Raw genomic sequence first — 20,629 nt, 5'->3', positions numbered from 1 at the left:
GTCACTAGCAAAGATGGCCACACCTTCCCGAAGTCGTTCATCTGGTAGGGGAGAGGAAGATAATTCTGAATGGCGCCGAGCCATCGAAAGAAGACAGTTGGCAAACGAACGACAACTACAAGCTCTCCTCTAGGAGACAGTAAAATTAAGAAAAGAAAACGCGGTGCTACGCATCCAGGCGTCATCGACGGGGCCTCCCCGTCATCAGCATTCAAGAGGCCGGGTAGCAAACTCAAGGCCAGAACCAGAGTCAATATACCCTGGAACAGCAGGAGCCATCCCAGAAACAGGAAACGTTAGACCACATGAGCCACACACGCCCATGCACAGAATTCCCCATGAGAAAAGCTCAAACTCTACTCATTTTTCAGCAAAAAGACAACGCGAGAGAAAATCTCAGTTATCAAACTCAATGCGCGCGAGACTAGGCCCATAGGAGCCTGGGAGGCCAAGGCCACCAGTAGCCACAACTTAGGCAGCGCACCCTGACCCTATGGTCACCCCTATGGTGCAGAACGTTCTCCCGCACCGTGACCCTATGGTCACCCCTATGGTGCAGAACGTTCACCCGCACCTAACGGCACGACAAGCTGGGAGAAACCTCCTAAACGAGCAACCCATTGACTCCATCAGCAAAAGGTTGGACGACATGCTCTTCATGCCTTTCTGCTCTCATATCATTCATTACGAGTCCCCAAGGGGATTTCTCGTACCAAAATTCTCCACATACGATGGGTCCAGCGACCCCTTCGACCATATCATGCATTATCGACAACTCATGACTCTCGATATAGGCAACGACCCGCTGCTATGCAAGGTATTCCCCGCCAACCTACAAGGGCAGACCCTCTCATGGTTTCATCGCCTACCTCCCAACTCTGTTGATAATTTCAGGGACCTATCGGAAGCCTTCGTGGGACAATACTTATACTCCGCTCGACATAAACAGAACATCAGCACTCTGCAAAACATAAAAATGCAGGATAACGAATCCTTAAGGGAGTTCGTGAAACAGTTTGGTCAGGCCGTACTACAGGTAGAGGCTTACAGCATGAACGCTGTCCTGCAGATCTTCAAGCAAAGCATCTGTTCAGGAACCCCATTTTTCGAATCACTCGCTAAAAAGCCTCCTACGACGATGGACGACTTGTTCCGACGTGCGAGCAAATACTCAATGCTCGAAGATGATGTGCGAGCAGCCACCCAGCAAGTCTTGGTTGCCGGACAGGCATCCAGAAGGGGTGCCGAAAGAAGTGCCAAACTTTCGGACTGGCCAAGGCCGTCCGATTGAAGGCAGGAAGGGCCAATTCGCCCGGAAATGCCACCCCTCACACCCCTTTCCATATCATATGAGAAGTTTCTCCCTATGATCCAAGACATGTCCGACTTCAGGTGGCCTAGACCGCTCGGAACGAACCCATCCAAAAGGGATCATAGTAAAAAATGTGTCTTCCACAAGGAGCATGGTCACATAACGGAGGAATGCAGGTGCCTCCATTATTTGGTCGAAAGGCTCATAAGGGCGGGACATTTAAAGCAATACCTCCGCTCGGATGCCGGGGGCAGAGACGCTTCCTGAAATCACAACTCTAGAGCCCCCAGGGCCCCAGCCGCCCCCAAAGTCGTTATAAACTATATTAACGGAGGCCCATCCGACGAGGAGTACGACTCCAAACGAAAGAGACAAAAGTTATTGCGGGCAGCATCGGTGCGCGAGCGTGTCAATTCCATCTGGCCTGGGATAATTGGGGGGGGGGGGGGCCCTCGCCCCATAGATGGAACAATCATTTTCCCACCAGTAGACCCCACCTGGATATTGCAGCCGCACCACGACGCCCTCATCCTGTCTCTAGAGATAGGAGACTTCGACGTGAGACGCATCCTGGTTGACTCGGGCAGCTCGGCTGATCTTGTACAAGCATCGGTCATTTGCCACATGGGACACGGTCTCACAGGCCTTGAAAACCCTGGGCGAATCTTGTCCGGATTCAACGGGGCATCAACCAATTCTTTGGGAGATATTGTACTGCTGGTCCAAGCTGGCCCAGTCACTCTCAACGTACAATTTTCGGTGGTACAAGATTTATCACCTTTCAATGTTATCTTGGGGTGCACATGGCTGCACTACATGAAAGTCATCCCCTCTACATATCATCAAATGGTAAGCTTCCTTACCAAGGATGGGCAAATTGACCTATATGGCAGCCAATTAGCCGCTCGCTAATGCTACCAGATAGCACGAGAAGCAGGGGCCAGCCAGGAGGATGCCTCTCTCCCTGAGTCCAGCCATGCACGTGACCAATAGCAATTATTGAGTCCGGCGGACAAAGATCCCCCGACAGTAGATCCCTTGAAGACGATCCAAATTTCGGAAGAAGGTACTCACCTTACGAATGTCAGTTCCCTCCTGACAACAAAAGAGACACATAACATGCAGAACGCCCTCATACAAAACCATGATGTCTTCGCATGGGCACATTCTGATATGAAGGGAATTCATCCCTCCATTACCTCTCATAAGCTTAACGTCTTGCCAACAACCAGACCCGTCCGGTAGAGGGTTTGACGTTTTCACCTGGACAGACAAAAAATTATCCGGGATGAGATAGACAAGTTGCTGGAAGCCGGATTCATCAGAGAAGTAGATTACCCGGATTGGTTGACAAATGTTGTGGTGGTGCCCAAAAAAGAAGGCAAATGGCAGGTGTGCGTCGACTACACCAACCTCAATAATGCATGCCCAAAAGACAGTTTCCCTTTACCACGAATAGATCAAATTGTGGACTCCACTACTAGGCAAGGGATGCTCTCTTTCTTGGACGCCTTCTCCGGATACCAACAAATCCCCATGTCCCCAACTAATGAGGAAAAAACAGCCTTCATAACGCCACACGACCTCTATTGCTACGAAGTCATGTCATTCGGACTCAAAAATGTTGGCACCACTTATCAGAGACTGATGACAAAGATCTTCAAACCTTTAATCGGCCACACAGTAGAGGTATATATTGACGATATCGTGGTTAAAAGCAAAACTCGAGAGGAGCATGTCCTCCATTTGCAAGAAGTTTTTCACCTCTTGAGGAAGTATGACATGAAGTTGAATCATTCTAAATGCGCCTTTGGCGTAAGTGCTGGCAAATTCCTAGGATTTATGGTCAGCCAAAGGGGGATAGAGGTTAGCCCGGATCAAGTCAAGGCAGTCATGGAAACACCACCCCCTAGGAGCAAGAAAGAGTTACAACGCCTCACAGGTAAGCTCGTCGCGCTAGGGCGTTTTATAGCCTATTTTACTGATGAACTGCGACTCTTCTTCTTGGCGATACGAAAAGCAGGAGCAAACGGATGGACAGACAGCTGTCAAAGCGCTTTTGAAAAAATTAAACACTGCCTCATGCAACCGCCCAGCTTGAGCAGTCCCCTCCCTGAAGAAAAATTGTACATGTATCTAGCTGTATCGGAGTGTGCAATTAGCGCGGTTCTATTCCGTTGCCCATCGCCCAAGGAGAAGAAACCTGTCTATTACGTCAGTAGAACATTAGCAGACGTAGAAACCAGATATTCAAAGATGGAGTTAACGGCCTTAGCTCTTCGAAGCGCCGCCAAGAAGCTCCGTCCTTACTTCCAAGCCCACCCGGTGGTCGTGCTAACTGACCAGCCCCTTCGCAACATTCTGCACAAGCCGGACCTAACCGGAAGAATGCTTCAATAGGCCATAGAGTTGAGCGAATATGGAATCGAGTTCCAACCCAAGTTGTCCATGAAAGGCCAAGTGATGGCTGACTTCGTGCTGGAATACTCCCGAAAGCCTATCCAGCACAAGGAACCAAGAGAAAAAGAATGGTGGACTTTGCGAGTCGATGGAGCCGCTCGATCATCAGGATCCGGGGTAGGGCTCCTGCTGCAATCCCCAATAGGAGAGCATCTGGAACAAGCCATCCGGATGGGGTTCCCCGCCTCTAACAATGAAGCGGAATATGAGGCCATCCTATCCGGATTGGACCTCGCCCTGGCTCTATCCGTCTCCAGGCTCCGGGTTTATAGTGATTCCCAACTCGTGGTAAGACACGTCCAGAAGGAATACGAAGCTAAGGATGCGCGAATGACGCGATATCTAACTAAAGTAAGGGACACCTTGCAACGATTCACCGAGTGGACGATAAAAAAAATTAGACGAACTGAAAATGGGCACGCCGACGCCTTGGCAGGCATAGCTGCCACCCTCCCCATCAAAGAAGCCATATTGTTGCCTATACATGTGCAAGTCAACCCTTCCGTCGCGGAAGCTTCCACTTGCAATACCATTGAGACAAAACAAGCAGACGGCCAAGAGTGGACGAACGACATTGTAGGGTACCTCTGGACAGGCACTCTGCCCAAGGATCCCAAGCAGGCACACAAGATTCGGGTGCAAGCCGCCTGTTTCACCCTGATTGGGGGGCACTTGTACAAACGGTCCTTCACAAGTCCCTACCTTCGGTGCCTAAACCATTCAGAGGCCCTATATGTATTAGTTGAATTGCACGAGGGAGTATGTGGAAATCATTCTGGAGGACGATCTCTGGCGCATAAGGCCCATTCGCAAGGATATTACTGGCCCACGATGAAAAAAGATGCGACAACCTATGTCAAAAAATGTGACAAATGTCAAAGGCATGCCCCCATACCACATGTGTCGTCGGAAACATTGAAACCAATTTCAGGCCCCTGGCCCTTCGCGCAGTGGGGCATGGACATAGTGGGACCCTTCCCAGCCACACCCGCCCAGAAGAAATTTCTGCTCGTCGCCACGGATTACTTCAGTAAATGGGTGGAAATTGAAGCATACGCTAGCATCAAAGACAAAGATGTCACCAAGTTCGTATGGAAAAACATCATCTGCCGCTTCGGAATCCCCCAAACCATTATAGCCGACAACGGTCCACAGTTTGATAGCATCGCATTCCGAAATTTCTGTTCGGAACTAAACATCCGGAATTCATACTCCACATCGTGTTATCCTCAAAGTAATGGGCAAGCAGAGGCCACAAACAAAACTCTAATCACCGCCTTAAAGAAAAGGCTCGAGTAAGCCAAAGGAAAGTGGGTGGAAGAGCTACCCGGCGTCCTGTGGGCTTATCAAACCACACCCGGACGTCCGACAAGAAACACTCCCTTCGCCCTCGCATACGGTATGGATGCAATCATTCATACTGAAATAGGGCTACCCACTATCCGGACTGAGGCAGGAAGATAGGATGATGTAAACGCGGAGTTAGGAAGAAACTTGGACTGGGCAGACGAAGTAAGAGAAACTGCATCCATTCGGATGACAGACTATCAACAAAGGGCATCCGCTCATTACAATCGCAAAGTAAGGCCCAGAAGCTTAAAAAATGGTACGTTGGTCCTTAGAAAAGTTTTCGAAAATACTGCTGAGACAGGAGCGGAAAAATTTCAAGCCAACTAGGAAGACCCCTATATAGTATCTAAGACAAGTGAAAGTGGAGCCTATCATCTACAAAAGCTAGACGGAACCCCATTGCTCCGACCATGGAATGTATCTAATCTAAAGCAGTATTACCAATGAAAGAAATAGAAGTGCAATCTGGAAAAAAGTATGTTTTATTGAATACTTGTCAAAATTGTATACAAAGAGTTCTCCGGACTACAAAATATAGGGAAAGGATAGCAATAAAAATTACAAAAAGAAAAGTTCTCATTGGGCAGGCTTGCCGCGCAGCTTCTCCTTCTCACCTGGGGGAATCGAAGGGACGCTCGCTTGATACCATGTTTCTTCATACAGCAACGGTAGCCGAAGAAGTACATTTCATCTACCTGCTTTTGGTAGTCCGCTTCAAGTTCCTCCATTTCCGCAGCAAACTCAGCCTCCAACTCTTCTTTTTGCACTGATAAACACAACTGAAAATCCTCTCTCTGTTTTTTCTTAATAGACACCTTTGTCCAGAGTTGCCTCACTTCCCCCCTCAGCTGGGTCATCTCGTCTTCCGCCTCATGCAGGCGGGCGTCCGTAGATTCCTCCCGACTCTTTGCCTCATCAAGCTCTATTTGGAGAGCCTCGTTGTCCCCTCGAGCAGCGGATAAACTGGCTTCGGCCTGCTCCAATCTCAAGCGCAACTCTTTTTCACTGTTTTCGCACTGAGAGACGAAGGCCTTCATATAATTAGCAGTCTGCAGCAAGTCAGAAAAAAGATCACGTTGTCGAGCCATGCCGCGAACACCGCTCACCAACTGCAGAAAAACCCACAAACAAAAAGTGCAAAAATTACAACCCATATGACAAACACATCAGTATGGCAAAAAATCAAGAAGTAAACTATACCATTTCCGCCGCTTCGAACATTTTTGCTAAAGGCACATCAACATCTGAGCCGGATGAAATCCGTTTCAACATCTCTCCCAACTCTGCATAGCTGAAAGAGCTAGCAGAGATGCAAGCTGCATCATCAACAGGACTCCCCCCTGACAAGGCATTAGGGAGTGACTCCTCCCCCGAGTCCGGGGTCCCATCATTCTCGGCTGGCTGGGTCTCTCCGGATGAACCCCCATCCGGGACCAACACCGGGGCGGTTGGATTCTCTTCTGCCATCTCCATCTCACTCCCCTCCGGATTATCCTCCTGGACGGACGAGCAGCTGACTTCGATAGTTTCCAAAAAACGATCTTGAAGCCGCCCGATGAGGCCAGACTTTAAGTCACGTGCCGGATGAGACCTCCTTGTAGTTGGCCCCTTCATCGACACAAAGGCAAAGGGGCTTGGCTCGCAAGGAGGCAAACCCTAACTTTCTGCCTCCATTTCTTCCGTTGGGGGTGCCGTAGGAGGCAATGCTGCAGCACAAGAGGCCCCAACTGCATCCGCATCCGGATGGGGAGAGCCGGGCTGATTTATTGAAGTCGCCTCCTCAGCCAGAAGAGCCAGACGTCCAGCCACTGACATTGAAGGCCCCGAATGGTTCAGACTCGCGAGACGTCCGGAGGCGCTTGAAACGGAGGGCAAAACGGCGATGTCTGGCTCTCTTATTGTTATTTCCTTTACAAAAATTGGATGGGGCATTACAACCTCCTTCGGGAGAGTTGGGAGTTTTATTTCTTTTCCCTTATTCAGAACCAGCTTCTTCTTCTTTTTTGCTGGAGTGCCAGCAGGTGGAGAGGACGCGGGCTGTTTATCACCAGGAGCCTTCCGCAAAAGCCCTTCTTGGCTTTTTTTCTCCCACTTGTTGAGACGGGCTTTGCGTGACCGGGCGTCTGCATTCCGCACCGCCGCGTAGAATGGAAGGTTTTTTAGAACGAAATGCTCCCCAGCCACCACCTCTTTGGGTAGCCGCCTCGGGAGTATGTTCAGCACGTACGGTTGGGGCTCCTGGGTGCCCGAGCGGAGGTTCTGCGAGGAAAGAAGCGTTTCACAACTCCGCTCGACCACCGCAATCTCAAAAAGTCTGTTCAAACGGTCGAACGAGGCTTTCTCCACCCATTCCACCAGCTTTCCCCTTTTATCCTAGCTTGCACTTGAGAAAGCAAAGTATGTCAGCCACCTAACAATGCTGACCTAAACTCACAAACCACGGAAAGACAGGAAGTAATTTAGTCATACCTGGGACCTTCAACGATTGGTTGGGGGCGAACGACCTATCCGGATGCACCGCCAAACCCGCCCCATAGGCCCTTGACTAGCACATGTTCCTTGGCGGCCCCCTTGGTCGAATCCGGAAGGCTGGTCACCAATTGCAGGGACGGAAGGCTAGCGACAAAGCTAAAAATGTCATTCTTCACCTTCTTGATCGAATAGATGAAGAGAACCTCCAGTAGTGAGAGGTCCAAATCGAACAACATGCCTAGAATGCTGCACCCTATCAGCACCCAGACCATATTGGGATGGATGTAAGCCGGAGGAATCTGGGTGAAGTGAAGAAACTCCTTGAATAACGACGGCAGAGGAAACCGGAGCCCAGCGTTGAACTGCTCCTTGGTAAAAAAGATAGCGTTGTCCTCATTTTTTTCAGTCGACACCGCCTCTCCATCCGTAAGTTCAACAGACACACCGTTGGGGATGTAGAAGCGTTCACGGAACTCCCTCACATTCAGCTTATCCACGGATTTCTCAGCATGAGCATCTCCGGACGAGCTAGATGAAGTAGATTCCTTGTTCGCAGACATTTTTTTTAAGCTGGGGCTGAAATGGAATCTGCATGAAGGAATGCCAACAGTCAAACACAGCAATCCGACCCCACAACCTTAACTCTACCCCAAAAAAGGATCGACAACCCATAAAAAGTGCAAGGGGGCAACAGAAACCCTAAACACACCCAAAGCATAGTAAAAAACCCCCGAAAAAGCCCTCGAAACCAATAACGACACCCAATCGCAAACAAACTTGCCCAACAAAGCCAAAAACAACCAAACAAAGCAAACATAACAAAGAGAAGACAGAAATAGAAAATGTACCGAGTGTAAACTGGAAAAATAGGGTTGAAAATCGCAATGCAGTCACCGTCACGACGCGAATATTGCCGGCAGAAAACCCTAGAGCTTCACTCGAAAACGAAGATACGCAAAAAGTAGAAGAAAAGGCACTAACAGGAAAAAACGCAGAAGGAAAAATGCAAGAGGAAGGCACAGTCTGCTATTTATAGTGAGACAGCACCTCGGTATCCCAAACGCTCAGCCGCACCATCATTGAAACGACACGCTGCCTAGGAATACCCAGAGACTGCAGCTCATCATCAATGCTCGTCTCTCTCTTCGCCCCCGCTCGCCACGTGGCCCAATGAACGTAAAAAAGTAACCTCAGTTTCAAAAACAATTATTTTTAACCCGCCCATTCTACTCAGGCAAAATCGACAAGTTAAAAAGGGGGCATTGTAGGGACCCCTCTCCCTGATGACACGTGGCACACATTTCCTGATGACACGTGGCACGCATTCTTATCCGGATTAACCCCATCCGGATTTCCCCAAGAGTACACGTGGCGCGCTTCTCCTATCCGGACTCCCTCAGGGAGAGGCACACGACACTCGTAAACATTACATCCGGACGACCGCCATATCACATCCGGACAACCGACATATCCTATCCGGATATGCTTTGTCCAAATCGTTGATTGAAGTAAGCAGATCTTGCACGTCATTTCAACAGCCTGTCACGGCCCACGTTCCGCCAACTGCAGAGTGAAAGGACAGGAATGAAGTGATGGCAAGTCACTTCCCACGATCTCTGTCAGCCGCCCATAGGGTGATGATGGCCCTACCACCACCTAGAGGCATCATGACAAGCCAAAATATCTCTCTACCATTAAAGAGGGAAACAGAGCTTCTGGTACTATATATATGAACCTTCACACAAGGAGGAAGGTAAGCTTGCTATACCTAGTAAAAGGCCAACTAATTTATCTCTCTAACCATGGCTGACAAAATCATCGGAGGGTGTGTCCGGACACCTTGTCCGGACGCCTTTTGCAGGAACGACTGAACCAGGAATCTATATTGATTGAGATCGTGCGTCCATCCATTTGGCAACTACGTGGATCATCAGGGACGCGAGGCATCGACAAATAACACCCACACATTCTCAACATTCCTAATAAGAAGACAAATAGTAATTCAATTTCAAATCAACTGATTCTGATTAATAAGCAAAATTGCAGTTTTGATAACTATTAAGATGTTGGAGGAAATAAAAAAACAATTAATTGAGAATGAAGCATATGTAATAATAAAAGAGGTAGAGATACTGTTGTTACAATATTCTTGAATTCGCACGGTGAGTGCAGTGGACCAACTTTCAAGTTTAATACAATTAACCACCTTTCTAATGAGGTTTTCTTAATTAATATTTAATTCTATTTTTCATGGTATTAATAATGCTAAAACAATATGATATAGGTATCATTTCACCTTATAAATTATGCAAAACATTTTTCTACTTTTACAGTACAAATTTCCTAAAGAATCTTGAACTAAAAAAAATCCAAGAGCTTGTTTCATCCTAATTAAAAAACAGTTTTCTGTTTTTAGAAATATAAAAAGTTTTAGTTTTCTGTTTTTAGAAATATAAAAAGTTTTTAAAAAATCTATAATAATGTTGGACCATTATTTTCTATTTTCGATTAAAAAAAATTAATAGAAATTTTCAAATAATTTTAAAAAATAAAAGGGAAATAAAGAAAAATTTTAAAAACTATAAAACACAAATAAAATTTTGAACATGAAATCATTATTTTTTTTTTCTACACAATTTAATACTGATGTCAAAAATATTCAAATATGATATTCCTTTAAATTATACATGTTTCTTAAAATCTTTTTTAACTTTTCTAAAAAATTTTATTAAGTAAATAAAATTCAAATCAAACCATGCATGATCCATAAAATTGATTAATTTTTAAAAATAATTTAAAACTAAAAAACTTAGTAATTAGCACTAAAAATTATAAAACTCAATAACATTCCAAAGTCATAAACCAATTAAAACCAAAAAATTTATTAATTAGCACTAAAAAAAATTATGAAACTCAATAATATTCAAAAGTCATAAACTAATTAAAACTAAAAAACTTATTAATTAGCACTAAAAAATTATGAAACTCAATAACATTCAAAAGTCATAAATCAAAATTTATTTTAAAAATAGTGTTCAATTAATACCAAAAATTTATGGAAAGAAACTTGGCTTAATTAGATTTTATTGTTTCTTTTTTACATAAAATCACTACGTTCTTCTTTGTTTCTTTCTTTTTCACTAGGCAATGATTCTAAATTAAACAATACTTAATATGTTGGATTCATTAATGAGTCTAGCAATTTTTAAAAATAATTTAAAATTTAAATGATAATACAATTAATACTATAAATTTATAGACAAAAATTAGTCTAAAAAAACTATTATTTTCCTTCTACATAGGATTATTATTTTTTGGTTTTTTTCACTAGGCAAATGAACTTGAAATAAGCAACACATAATACATTGGATTCATCAACAAGTCTAGTCATTTTTAAAAATAATTTGACTAATAAACTTATTAATACTAAAATTTATGAATAAAAATTAGTTTACAATGATTATATTATTTTATTTTTTGCATATAGTTATATTTATAAAAAAAATTACATGAAAAATAAACTTCAAATCAAATGATACTTTGTATTGAATTTAATAGATTTAACAAGTTTATAACATAATTTAGAACTCAAAAATAGATCTAATCACTAAAAAAATTAATAAAACAAAATTTATATATTATGATCCATAATTTCACTATTTCTACCATATACACAATTTTTTTTTTTTTAAATTTTTCACTAGGTAAATAGATTATAAATTAAGCAAGACTAATTAATAATTTAAATTCTTGAATGAATTTTTTAATATTTAATAATAATTTGAAATTCAAAAAATCGATCCAATTAATTGAAGATTAAATTAAAATATTCTAAAATATTATGTTTGTAATTGAGTACTAAATATTTACATATAATGAAAAACCTGGTTCATTTAAGTATTAAAAAATTTATTCGTAATTAATCTTAAATAAAATCTTATTAATAATTTATTTAAATAATTATTTTTCATTTTAAAAAAATTATGAAAATGTTAATATCCTTATGTTTCTAACTTATTTTAATATAATATATTTATTATGTTTCTAACATATACTAACATAGTATTTTTTTTATTAAAAAATATGATTTATGATTTTATTGTAATATTATTATTCATACCTACGCATATTTATTTTGAAAAATAACTATAATAATAATTATTATGTTAATAAATGATTTTATTTTATTTTATTATATTATATTATATAGCAACTTTTATCCTTAATATTGGAATAAGGTAAACAACCCTATTTTATTACATCATTTAAGTAATCTTCATATAAATTATGTTCTTATCATATAAGAACCGTGATGATAAGAGAAACCATTCCCAAACACCATTATTATAGCCTCCTCATTCATGCCTCCACGCATACCTTCTATCTCTCAAATATATCATAGGTTTAATATTTATTCAATAAAAATATAACTTTTGATAGGTAAAGTTTAAAATCAAGATATGGAGTATAATTATTAGAGAAAAAATTTATCATTTTATTTATTTTTACTATTAACTAATTCTTGATGTAGTAGGATGTTGACATGGTACAAGGGAGTTACCAGATCCCTCGTCCTGACTCCTAATAGCATGGTTGGAAAATTCTAAAATATTGGAATTTTCGGCGAACTTCATCTCCAGCCCAAGTTCATTTCAACATTTAACCATTTGGGTTTTAGCCCATACTTTAATGCCCATTTGACGGATCATGAGTTTTGATATATGGGCTTTGCAGTTATGTCTTTTTTTTTTTTAATCATCTCTTTTGCATGAAAAGAAAAGAATTCCAATGAAGTTTGCCCATAAATAACAACATATGACTATCATTTGTTCATCTAATATACTCATTCTTAGCATATCGGTTATACTTATTCTTAAATATTAAGATGTTGGAGTAAACTAAAATTCAGGATTAAGATTTGGATGGAAGATATTTTGGTACAAGAAAATATAAAAAATGAATTTAGATTAGCGTTATATTTATTCCTAAACGTAGACTAATTCAATATCAAGTTGATTTTAACTCCAATTATAAAAAATTCCAAATTAGTTGGATTTGAATGTTAGGTTAATGTCTATTTTACAAAATGATGGATGTTGATGCTTGATTTTTGTAATGACCATTGATTTTTGTAAATTCTTTATAATCTAACCATTATGTTTTTTTTTTTGTTAACTATTAAATTACTCGTAACTTAAAAATAAGATTGTTTTCCTTGTTTTTATATTAAAAATAATCATACAAATATGATGGATGATTAAAAATAAAAATAAAATTTATTTTTAAAACATATCTAGAAATATAAAAAATGCTTCAGAATGTATTTTCCTTCTATAAAATAAACCATTGTTTTCAAAAACTATTTTTTATGACATATTTAAGATGTTTTCAAGTTTTTCTAAGAACCATTTTAATATGAAAAATGATTAAAAATAAAATATTATAAATAAAAGTTATTTTCAATATATATATATATATAAAATAAATTAAAAACATTTCAAATTTTTAAATAAAATTTTATTCTATAAAATATTATAGAATAGTTTTAAAAGACAAATTTTAAAAAACACTTCTGATTAAGATTTTTTTGGATATACTTTTTGTTTATTTAAAAAAAAAATGATAATAGACCTTGTATAAAGTATAAAACTCTTTTATAGTTACTTTAAAAAGGTAGTGGCTTTTATAAATCATTTAAACAAATTGAAATGTTCAAGTTTTATTACTATTTCAAATTTATATAAAAATTCTATTTTATATTTTATTTTCATTTTTTTTTTAAAAAAAAACGCATTCAAACCGACACTAAATTTGTGAATTTGTACTTCCTAAAAATGGAAAATAATGTTTAACTTTTATTTTAGAATAAAATGCCACTATCAATTTTTTTTTAAATTTTTTATTCTTGATTTCATTGTTTATCTTTTTAACTTTCAATACTGTTTAACCCTTTTTTTTTTTTTTTTGTGTGCGTTCATACAAAAAATATACCTTTCCTACTTTGTGGCACATAATTGGAAGGATAGTGAGAAGAATGGGTTGACCATGGAATTCCCATTTTGCCCTTTTTATCATATAAAAATTATATTTATTTTTCATTATAAGAGTATTTTATCCTCTCCTAAATGTTGAATTTGAACATCGCAGCTCCATCATAGCGACCTATAATTCACTCCTTTTTACGATAGGAATAGAGTTCAAGTAAGCATTAAAAACATTAAAGAAATTTCATGGGATAATGAAAAAAAAACTTATATTTAAGTATTTGTTATCATTTTTTTCCCAAGATTTCTAAGGAATATATATATATATATTGCAACTGAATGAATAACTTGAAACAACTTGTTAGAGAAGATTAGTTAGGATTAGTTAAGAATTAGTTTTTGAATTAGTCTTGATAGCTCATGCCTAACAGATTATAACAATACTTAAAATGTATAAATATATAGAGGAAACAGAGAGAGTCTACTTCTTGAGCAAGAGGAGACACTTTCTTGACAGTCTTCCAAAATAACTTTTTCCTCTATCTTCTCTCCATAATCTTCTTTCTTAAAATTCTATCATGGTATCAGAGCATGAGTCTTTTTCAATGGAGGTCAATATCAGTCCTGCAATAGCAAACCCTAATCCTTTGTCTTCAACTCATTTTGTTCCAATTAACTTCAATCACTCACTGTCTGTGAAGCTTGATAACAAGAATTTCTTGATCTGGAAACAACAAATCGTCTCTATGATTCGAGGCTATGGGCTACAGAAATTTGTGTTCAGTGATGATGAAGTACTAGTTCAATTTCTCACTAGAGAAGATGTGAGATCTGGAAAAGAAACTAAGGAATTCCTCGAGTGGGAACAACAGGATCAACTACTGTTCTCTTGGCTTCTCTCATTTGTTTCTGAGTCAATTCTTCCTCGGTTAGTTGGTTGTGATACATTCTTTCTTCTTTAGGGAGGATTAGAGCAATATTTTACGTCTCAGACTCGAGCCAAGGCAAAATAGTTCAAGACTCAACTTCAGCATACCAAGAAGGAAGGTTCAACAATTGATGAATAGCTTGCGAAGATCAAGGTTTGTGTTTATTCACTTTCATTTGTTGGTGTTTCTTTGTCAACCAAAGATCATGTTGAATCAATTCTTGATGGTTTACCCAGTGATTATGAATCTTTCGTTACCTCAGTCACTTTGAGAAATGATGATTTTTTAGTTGAAAAAATTGAAGCTCTCTTGATGGCTCATGAATCCAGAGTTGAGAAGAACAACAATTCTCTTGACTCCTCTCCTTCTGCTCATGTTGCAAGCTTTAACCCTGTAGAAAAAGGGAATCGTTTTAAGCAGAATTATTATGCTGCTAACTCTTAAGGTAGTCATTTAGGTTACAATGGTGGTTTTGGACTAGGTGGAGACTTTGGTCGTAGAGGTGGCTTCAATGGTAGTCGTGGATTCAATTGGAATGATAATGGAAGAAGTAATAGAGGTGGTTTTCGTGGTAGAGGAAACAAAGGTGCTTTTCAAGCAAGACTCCTTGGAACTCTAACAATTAGAATGAAAAACCAGTATGCCAACTGTGTGGTAAAATAGGTCATGTAGTAGCACAGTGCTATTACAGGTTTAACCATACTTTCTAGGTACCACAGAATCTGTCAGGTAGGAACCCTTATCCTCAGGATAATTACAGTTTTTCACCCCAAGTAAATGGTGTTATCCCAACTCCTGAAGTCTTTGGTGATGACAATTGGTATCCGGACTTTGGAGCTTCAAACCATGTGACACCTAATCCTACAAATCTGATGAAAAGTGTTGAGTTTGCTGGGCAAAACCAGGTTCATGTTGGGAATGGAACAAGTTTGTCTATTAAGCATATTGGTCAATCTGAATTCTTATCTCCTTTTTCATCTAAACCTCTTATACTAAATCAGTTGCTTCATGTCCTTTCCATTACTAAAAATCTCTTGTTAGTTTCCAAATTTTCAAAGGATAATAAAGTATTTTTTGAATTTCATTTTGATTCCTATTTTGTCAAGGATCAGGCAATCCAAGTTGTTCTAATGGTTAGGAAGGTTAGAGATGGATTGTATGCTTTTGACTCCTCACATCTTGCTATCAGACCAACTCAAAGCTTATCAAAGTCTCCTTTTGTTGTTGCTAGTTCCTTTTCTTTTAAAGTTTGTACAACTTCTTTGTCATCCACCTTTGATTTGTGGCATATAATATTGGGTCATTCTTGATTACTACTCAAAAAGTGCTATTTGATAGCCTATAATTAATCCTTTTAAACACTTTTGAGTAGTAGTTTAGGCCTTTTAACTCAATTGGCATGTTAAGGATCCTTTAAAGCAATTTTGATCGCTTTGTGCAAGTTTTGGTGTTTTTGTTAGTATTTTGATCACCAAAGCAAGTCAAGAATGAGGAAAGTTATGAGGAATCTTGGGCAAAGCTTAGAATTCATTTGCCAAGAGTGAATTTGGATTGCAAGGAGAAAAAGCAAAGAGAATCTGCCATGAAGCCTATTCTTGATGACAGTTGTAGCAGCCACTTTTGGAGCACTTTCTGATGTCCAAATGATGCATCCTATATACCATTTCAAAGCTCAGGAAGTCAACAATCCAATTCTTCAAATGGTGTGCAATTCGGAGTTGAAACGAGGAAGTTGCAGCCATTACAAGCCAATCACTCCGAGCTGAAGGAAGCATTTTGCAAAGTGTTGCGAAATCACCCTTTTGTTGCGAAGTGATTTCGCAGCACTTTTGTACAATAAGGTGTTTCTCCTTCTGACGATGCACGAACCATGCCGCGAGAAGGGAGCTGGGAACCTCAAGGTGGAAGCCAACTTCGCAGCCTTGTGAAGATAGCTTGGTGTTGCGAAATAATTTCGCAGCCCTCTTGGGTGTCTGCGAAATTTCGCAGACACCATTTTTCTCCTGCGAAATGGCTCCTGAAGCCTCCCGAAGCTTGCTACCGACATTGGGAGATATTTTCCATTAGATTTTTGTTGTCTAAATCCCAAAATACTCCTTGTAAACCACCAATTACATGATTCCTTAGTTTTTAAGTTGGTAAAAAGACTAAATATCTTTGTAACAATTAGTTTTATATTATGTTGATATATATACCTCTCGGGAGCCTGTTCTCAGGGAGGAGTTCCTTTTGTAACCATTTTTGGTAAGCAAGTAAAGTCCATTTTCTTTCTACTACCTTACCTTCTCACTTTGTATTTTCATTTTATTGCTAAGTTATGAATTCTCTGAGGAGTTTTTCCCAGAGAATGAGTAACTAAACCTCCAATTCCTTGGAGCTAAGGTTGCCGGGGAAGGTTCCAAGTGCAAGAATGCAAAGCTTTGTGGTTTTAGTTAGTAATGAAGAGGAAGTGAAATCCTTTAGTGATTTCTATGTTTTTAGTTAACTTAAAACACCTTAGAGTCACCTGGGCCAACACTTGGTAAGGCAAGTGATTTCCAATCATGGAAATGCACTAGTTTACCCCTTGCGAGCCTTTGGTAGGTGACTTCAAGGTAGGATTTTCTAGAATAGCCAACACTTGATAAGCTTTTGGACTCCTAGGAGACATCCATTAGTTATCTCTTGCGAGCTTTTGACGGGTAATCCAAGGTTAAAGATCACCTTGAATGGCTAAGGCTTAGTGAGAGGCTTAAACCATTGCAAGTTGCATCAGTGAGAGAATTAAAGTGAAATCTAATTGAAGGAGTCTCTGTACATCGCCGGTTAGAGAATTGACTATATGTTGAATCTCTAATGCAAGGAAATGAACCATCTGACCAAAGCCGTGTCTTTTGCATGAGGAACCACCCCAGTGAACCTTAATCTCCAAGGAATGCTTTTCTTCCTAAATTATTCCAAACTTCTGTTAAGTTAGTTAGTTTAAGTCTCAACCTTTACCAATCAAAGTTTGTGTTTTATTTCTTAAGCTAACCTTGAAATGAAACAAGACCAATTCACTTGGAATTGGTATCATTGAATGCTTGTTAGTCATTCCCAGTGAACGACCCTAGAGCCACTATACTATAGTAGCTTTTTATTTGCTACCCTAGTGTATGGTGTTATAGGTATAAATTTTGTTGATCACTTCCTCAATCAAGGAGCACCAGCTGAACACAAATCAGCTGAGACACCAATTGGGCATGAATCAATCCTTCGGCTACAACAATTAAAAATGTTCTATCCAAATGTAATGTTACTCATATAAATAAAATGGACTCCAACTTCCGTTCTTCTTGTTGCTTAGGTAAAATACATAGGTTTTCTTTTTCTTTGTCTCGTACAGCTTATACCAAACCCCTTGAGTTAATTCATTTAGATTTATGGGGTCCAGCCCCAGTATTATCTAATAGTGGATATAGGTATTATATTCACTTTGTGGATGCTTTTTCACGATTTTCTTGGATATTTTTACTTAGAAATAAATCTGAAGCTATCAAAACCTTTGTTAACTTCAAAACTCAATTGGAATTGCAATTTGATTCAAAAAGCAAGTTCTTGCAAATAGACTATGGAGGTGAATTTCGTGCCTTTCAATCTTATCTTGCTAAAAATGGCATTGTACACCGTGTTTCTTGTCCACACACTCAACAACAAAATGGTGTTGCTAAACAGAAGCATAGGACCATAGTTGAACATGGTTTAACACTCCTTCATACAACTTCTCTTCCTCTTAAATTTTGGGATGAATCATTTAGGACTATTGTTTACCTCTTAAATAGGCTTCCCATTGCAGTATTTCATCACAAATGTCCCATTGAAGTCTTGTTCAAGTCCATCCATAACTATTCTTTCCTCAAAGTCTTTGGCTACTCCTGTTTTCCCAACTTACGTCCCTATAACACCCATAAAGTTCAATATAGGAGTGAAAAATGCACTTTTCTTAGCTATAGTATAAATCACAAAGGTTACAAATGTATGTCTTCTAATGGTTGAGTCTATATTAGCCGTGATGTCATTTTTAATGAAACCTCATTTCCTTATTCTAAAACTATTCAAGCTTCATCTTGTTTACCTTCTACTGTTTCCCCCTCTACTTCTCATTTTTCTCCTTCAGCCTCCCCTCCAATATTGTCTCCAACAATGCTGCCAGCTCCTACTTCTCCCACTTCTTTAGCTAGACCAATAAGTGAAATAGATAATGTTGTTTCCACTCACCCACATGCACCTAATAGTATTAATACTACTCTAGCACCTGTACAAGTTCCTAGTTTTATTGTTTCTCCTCAGCAAGTTGTTTCTAATCCAATCGTTACTCCCGTACAACCTATTGTCTCTTCCATTGCAGATGCAAGTGTGACTAAGAGAATTGCCAAGGATGCTGAAAATACTCATCCGATGATTACTAGAGCAAAGAGTGGAATTGTTAACCCCAAAATTTTTATTACTACAGTCAGAGAACCTTCGAGTGTTGCAACTGCCCTTCAACAAGATGAGTGGAAAGAGGCTATGGTGGTTGAGTATAATGCATTACAAAGGAACAACACCTAGTCACTAGTTCCTTTGCCTGTTGGTAGACAGGCTGTAAGTTGCAAATGGGTTTACAAAACTAAAGAAAATCCATATGGTACTGTTCAAAAGTATAAAGCACGGTTGGTCGCCAAAGGCTTTCACCAACAAGCTGGCTTTGATTTTACTGAGACCTTTAGTCCAATCGTTAAGCCTTCTACAATAAGAGTTGTCTTCACCATTGCTCTCTCAAGGAATTGGGCAATCAAGCAACTAGATGTAAATAATGTGTTCCTCAAGGGAGATTTGCAAGAGGAAGTGTTCATGCAACAACCACAAGGGTTTATTGATGAGCAAAATCCTAATTTGGTTTGTAGACTTCATAAGGTCTTGTATGGCTTGAAACAAGCTCCACGAGCCTGGTTTGAGAAACTCCATCAAGTATTGCTGAGTTTTGGGTTTGTATCAGCCAAGTCTGACCAGTCACTATTCTTAAGGTTCACTCTTAGTCATATTACATATTTCTTGGTCTATGTTGATGACATTTTGATCATTGTTAGTGACACAACTGCAATTACTTCCCTAATAGCTCAATTGAACTTAGAATTTTCCTTGAAAGACCTCGAGGAAGTGCATTATTTCCTAGGAATACAAGTTTCACATACCAATAATGGATTACATTTATCCTAAACTAAATACATTTGAGACTTGCTCCAAAAGACAAAAATGGTGCATTGCAAACTTGTAAGAACCCCCTTGCCCAATGGTCTAAAATTGAGAGTTGGAGATGCTGATCCTATGGAGGATTTACACGGTTATCGGAGTACAGTAGGGGCTCTTCAGTATGTGACCATCACGAGGCCTAAGCTATCCTTCAATGTGAATAAAGTATGTCAGTTTATGCAGAATCCTACAGAGGAGCATTGGAAGGCTGTGAAACGAATCTTGAGATATTTACAGGGCACTTTGCAGCATGGTTTGCATTTGAAGAAATCATCCAACCTTGATTTAGTTGGATTTTGTGATGCTGACTAGGCATCTGATTTGGATGATAGACGCTTGACCTCAGGCCATTGTGTATTTTTTGGGACCTAATTTGATATCTTGGCAATCCAAGAAGCAACATACTGTTTCAAGATCTAGTATTGAAGCTGAATATCGAAGTCTTGCAGGTTTGGTAGCTGAAATCACCTGGTTAAGGTCATTGTTGAGTGAGTTGCAACTTCTACGAGCTAAGCCTCCTTTGGTTTGGTGTGATAACCTTAGCACAGTTTTGCTTTCTGCAAATCCTGTTCTTCATGCAAGGACAAAGCAAATAGAGTTTAATCTCTATTTTGTACGTGAAAAGATCATTCGGAAGGAGATAGAGGTTTGCCATGTCCCCTCAGCTAATCAACTTGCAGATGTATTCACAAAGATAGTTTCCTTAACTCAATTTATTGAATTCAGACACAAACTCAGGATAGAAAATCTTTCTACCCTGAGTTTGAGGGGGATGTTAGAGAAGATTAGTTAGGATTAGTTAAGAATTAGTTTTTGAATTAGTCTTGACAGCTCATGCCTAACAGATTGTAACAATACTTAAGCTATATAAA

At 39.5% G+C, this 20,629-nt stretch overlaps 1 protein-coding gene across 1 annotated transcript; it reads left to right on the top strand.

The window, feature by feature from the left end:
* The first annotated feature begins 493 nt into the window (after positions 1–493).
* On the top strand, positions 494–1,291 carry LOC104880868 (uncharacterized). The gene has a single exon (XM_010658909.2). It carries the CDS (start codon positions 494–496, stop codon positions 1,289–1,291), a length of 798 nt encoding a protein of 265 aa, XP_010657211.2.
* Positions 1,292–20,629: the final 19,338 nt, after the last annotated feature.

The sequence above is a fragment of the Vitis vinifera genome, chromosome 1 (genome assembly GCF_030704535.1).
Source record: "Vitis vinifera cultivar Pinot Noir 40024 chromosome 1, ASM3070453v1".
Classification (NCBI taxonomy): domain Eukaryota; kingdom Viridiplantae; phylum Streptophyta; class Magnoliopsida; order Vitales; family Vitaceae; genus Vitis; species Vitis vinifera.
The sequence above is the reverse complement of the archived record's forward strand: the minus strand, read 5'-3'. Positions and strand labels throughout refer to the sequence as shown.

Excerpts from the sequence above, each read along its gene's own strand:
- LOC104880868 (XM_010658909.2), top strand. The coding sequence starts at position 494 with ATGGTCACCCCTATGGTGCAGAACGTTCTCCCGCACCGTGACCCTATG.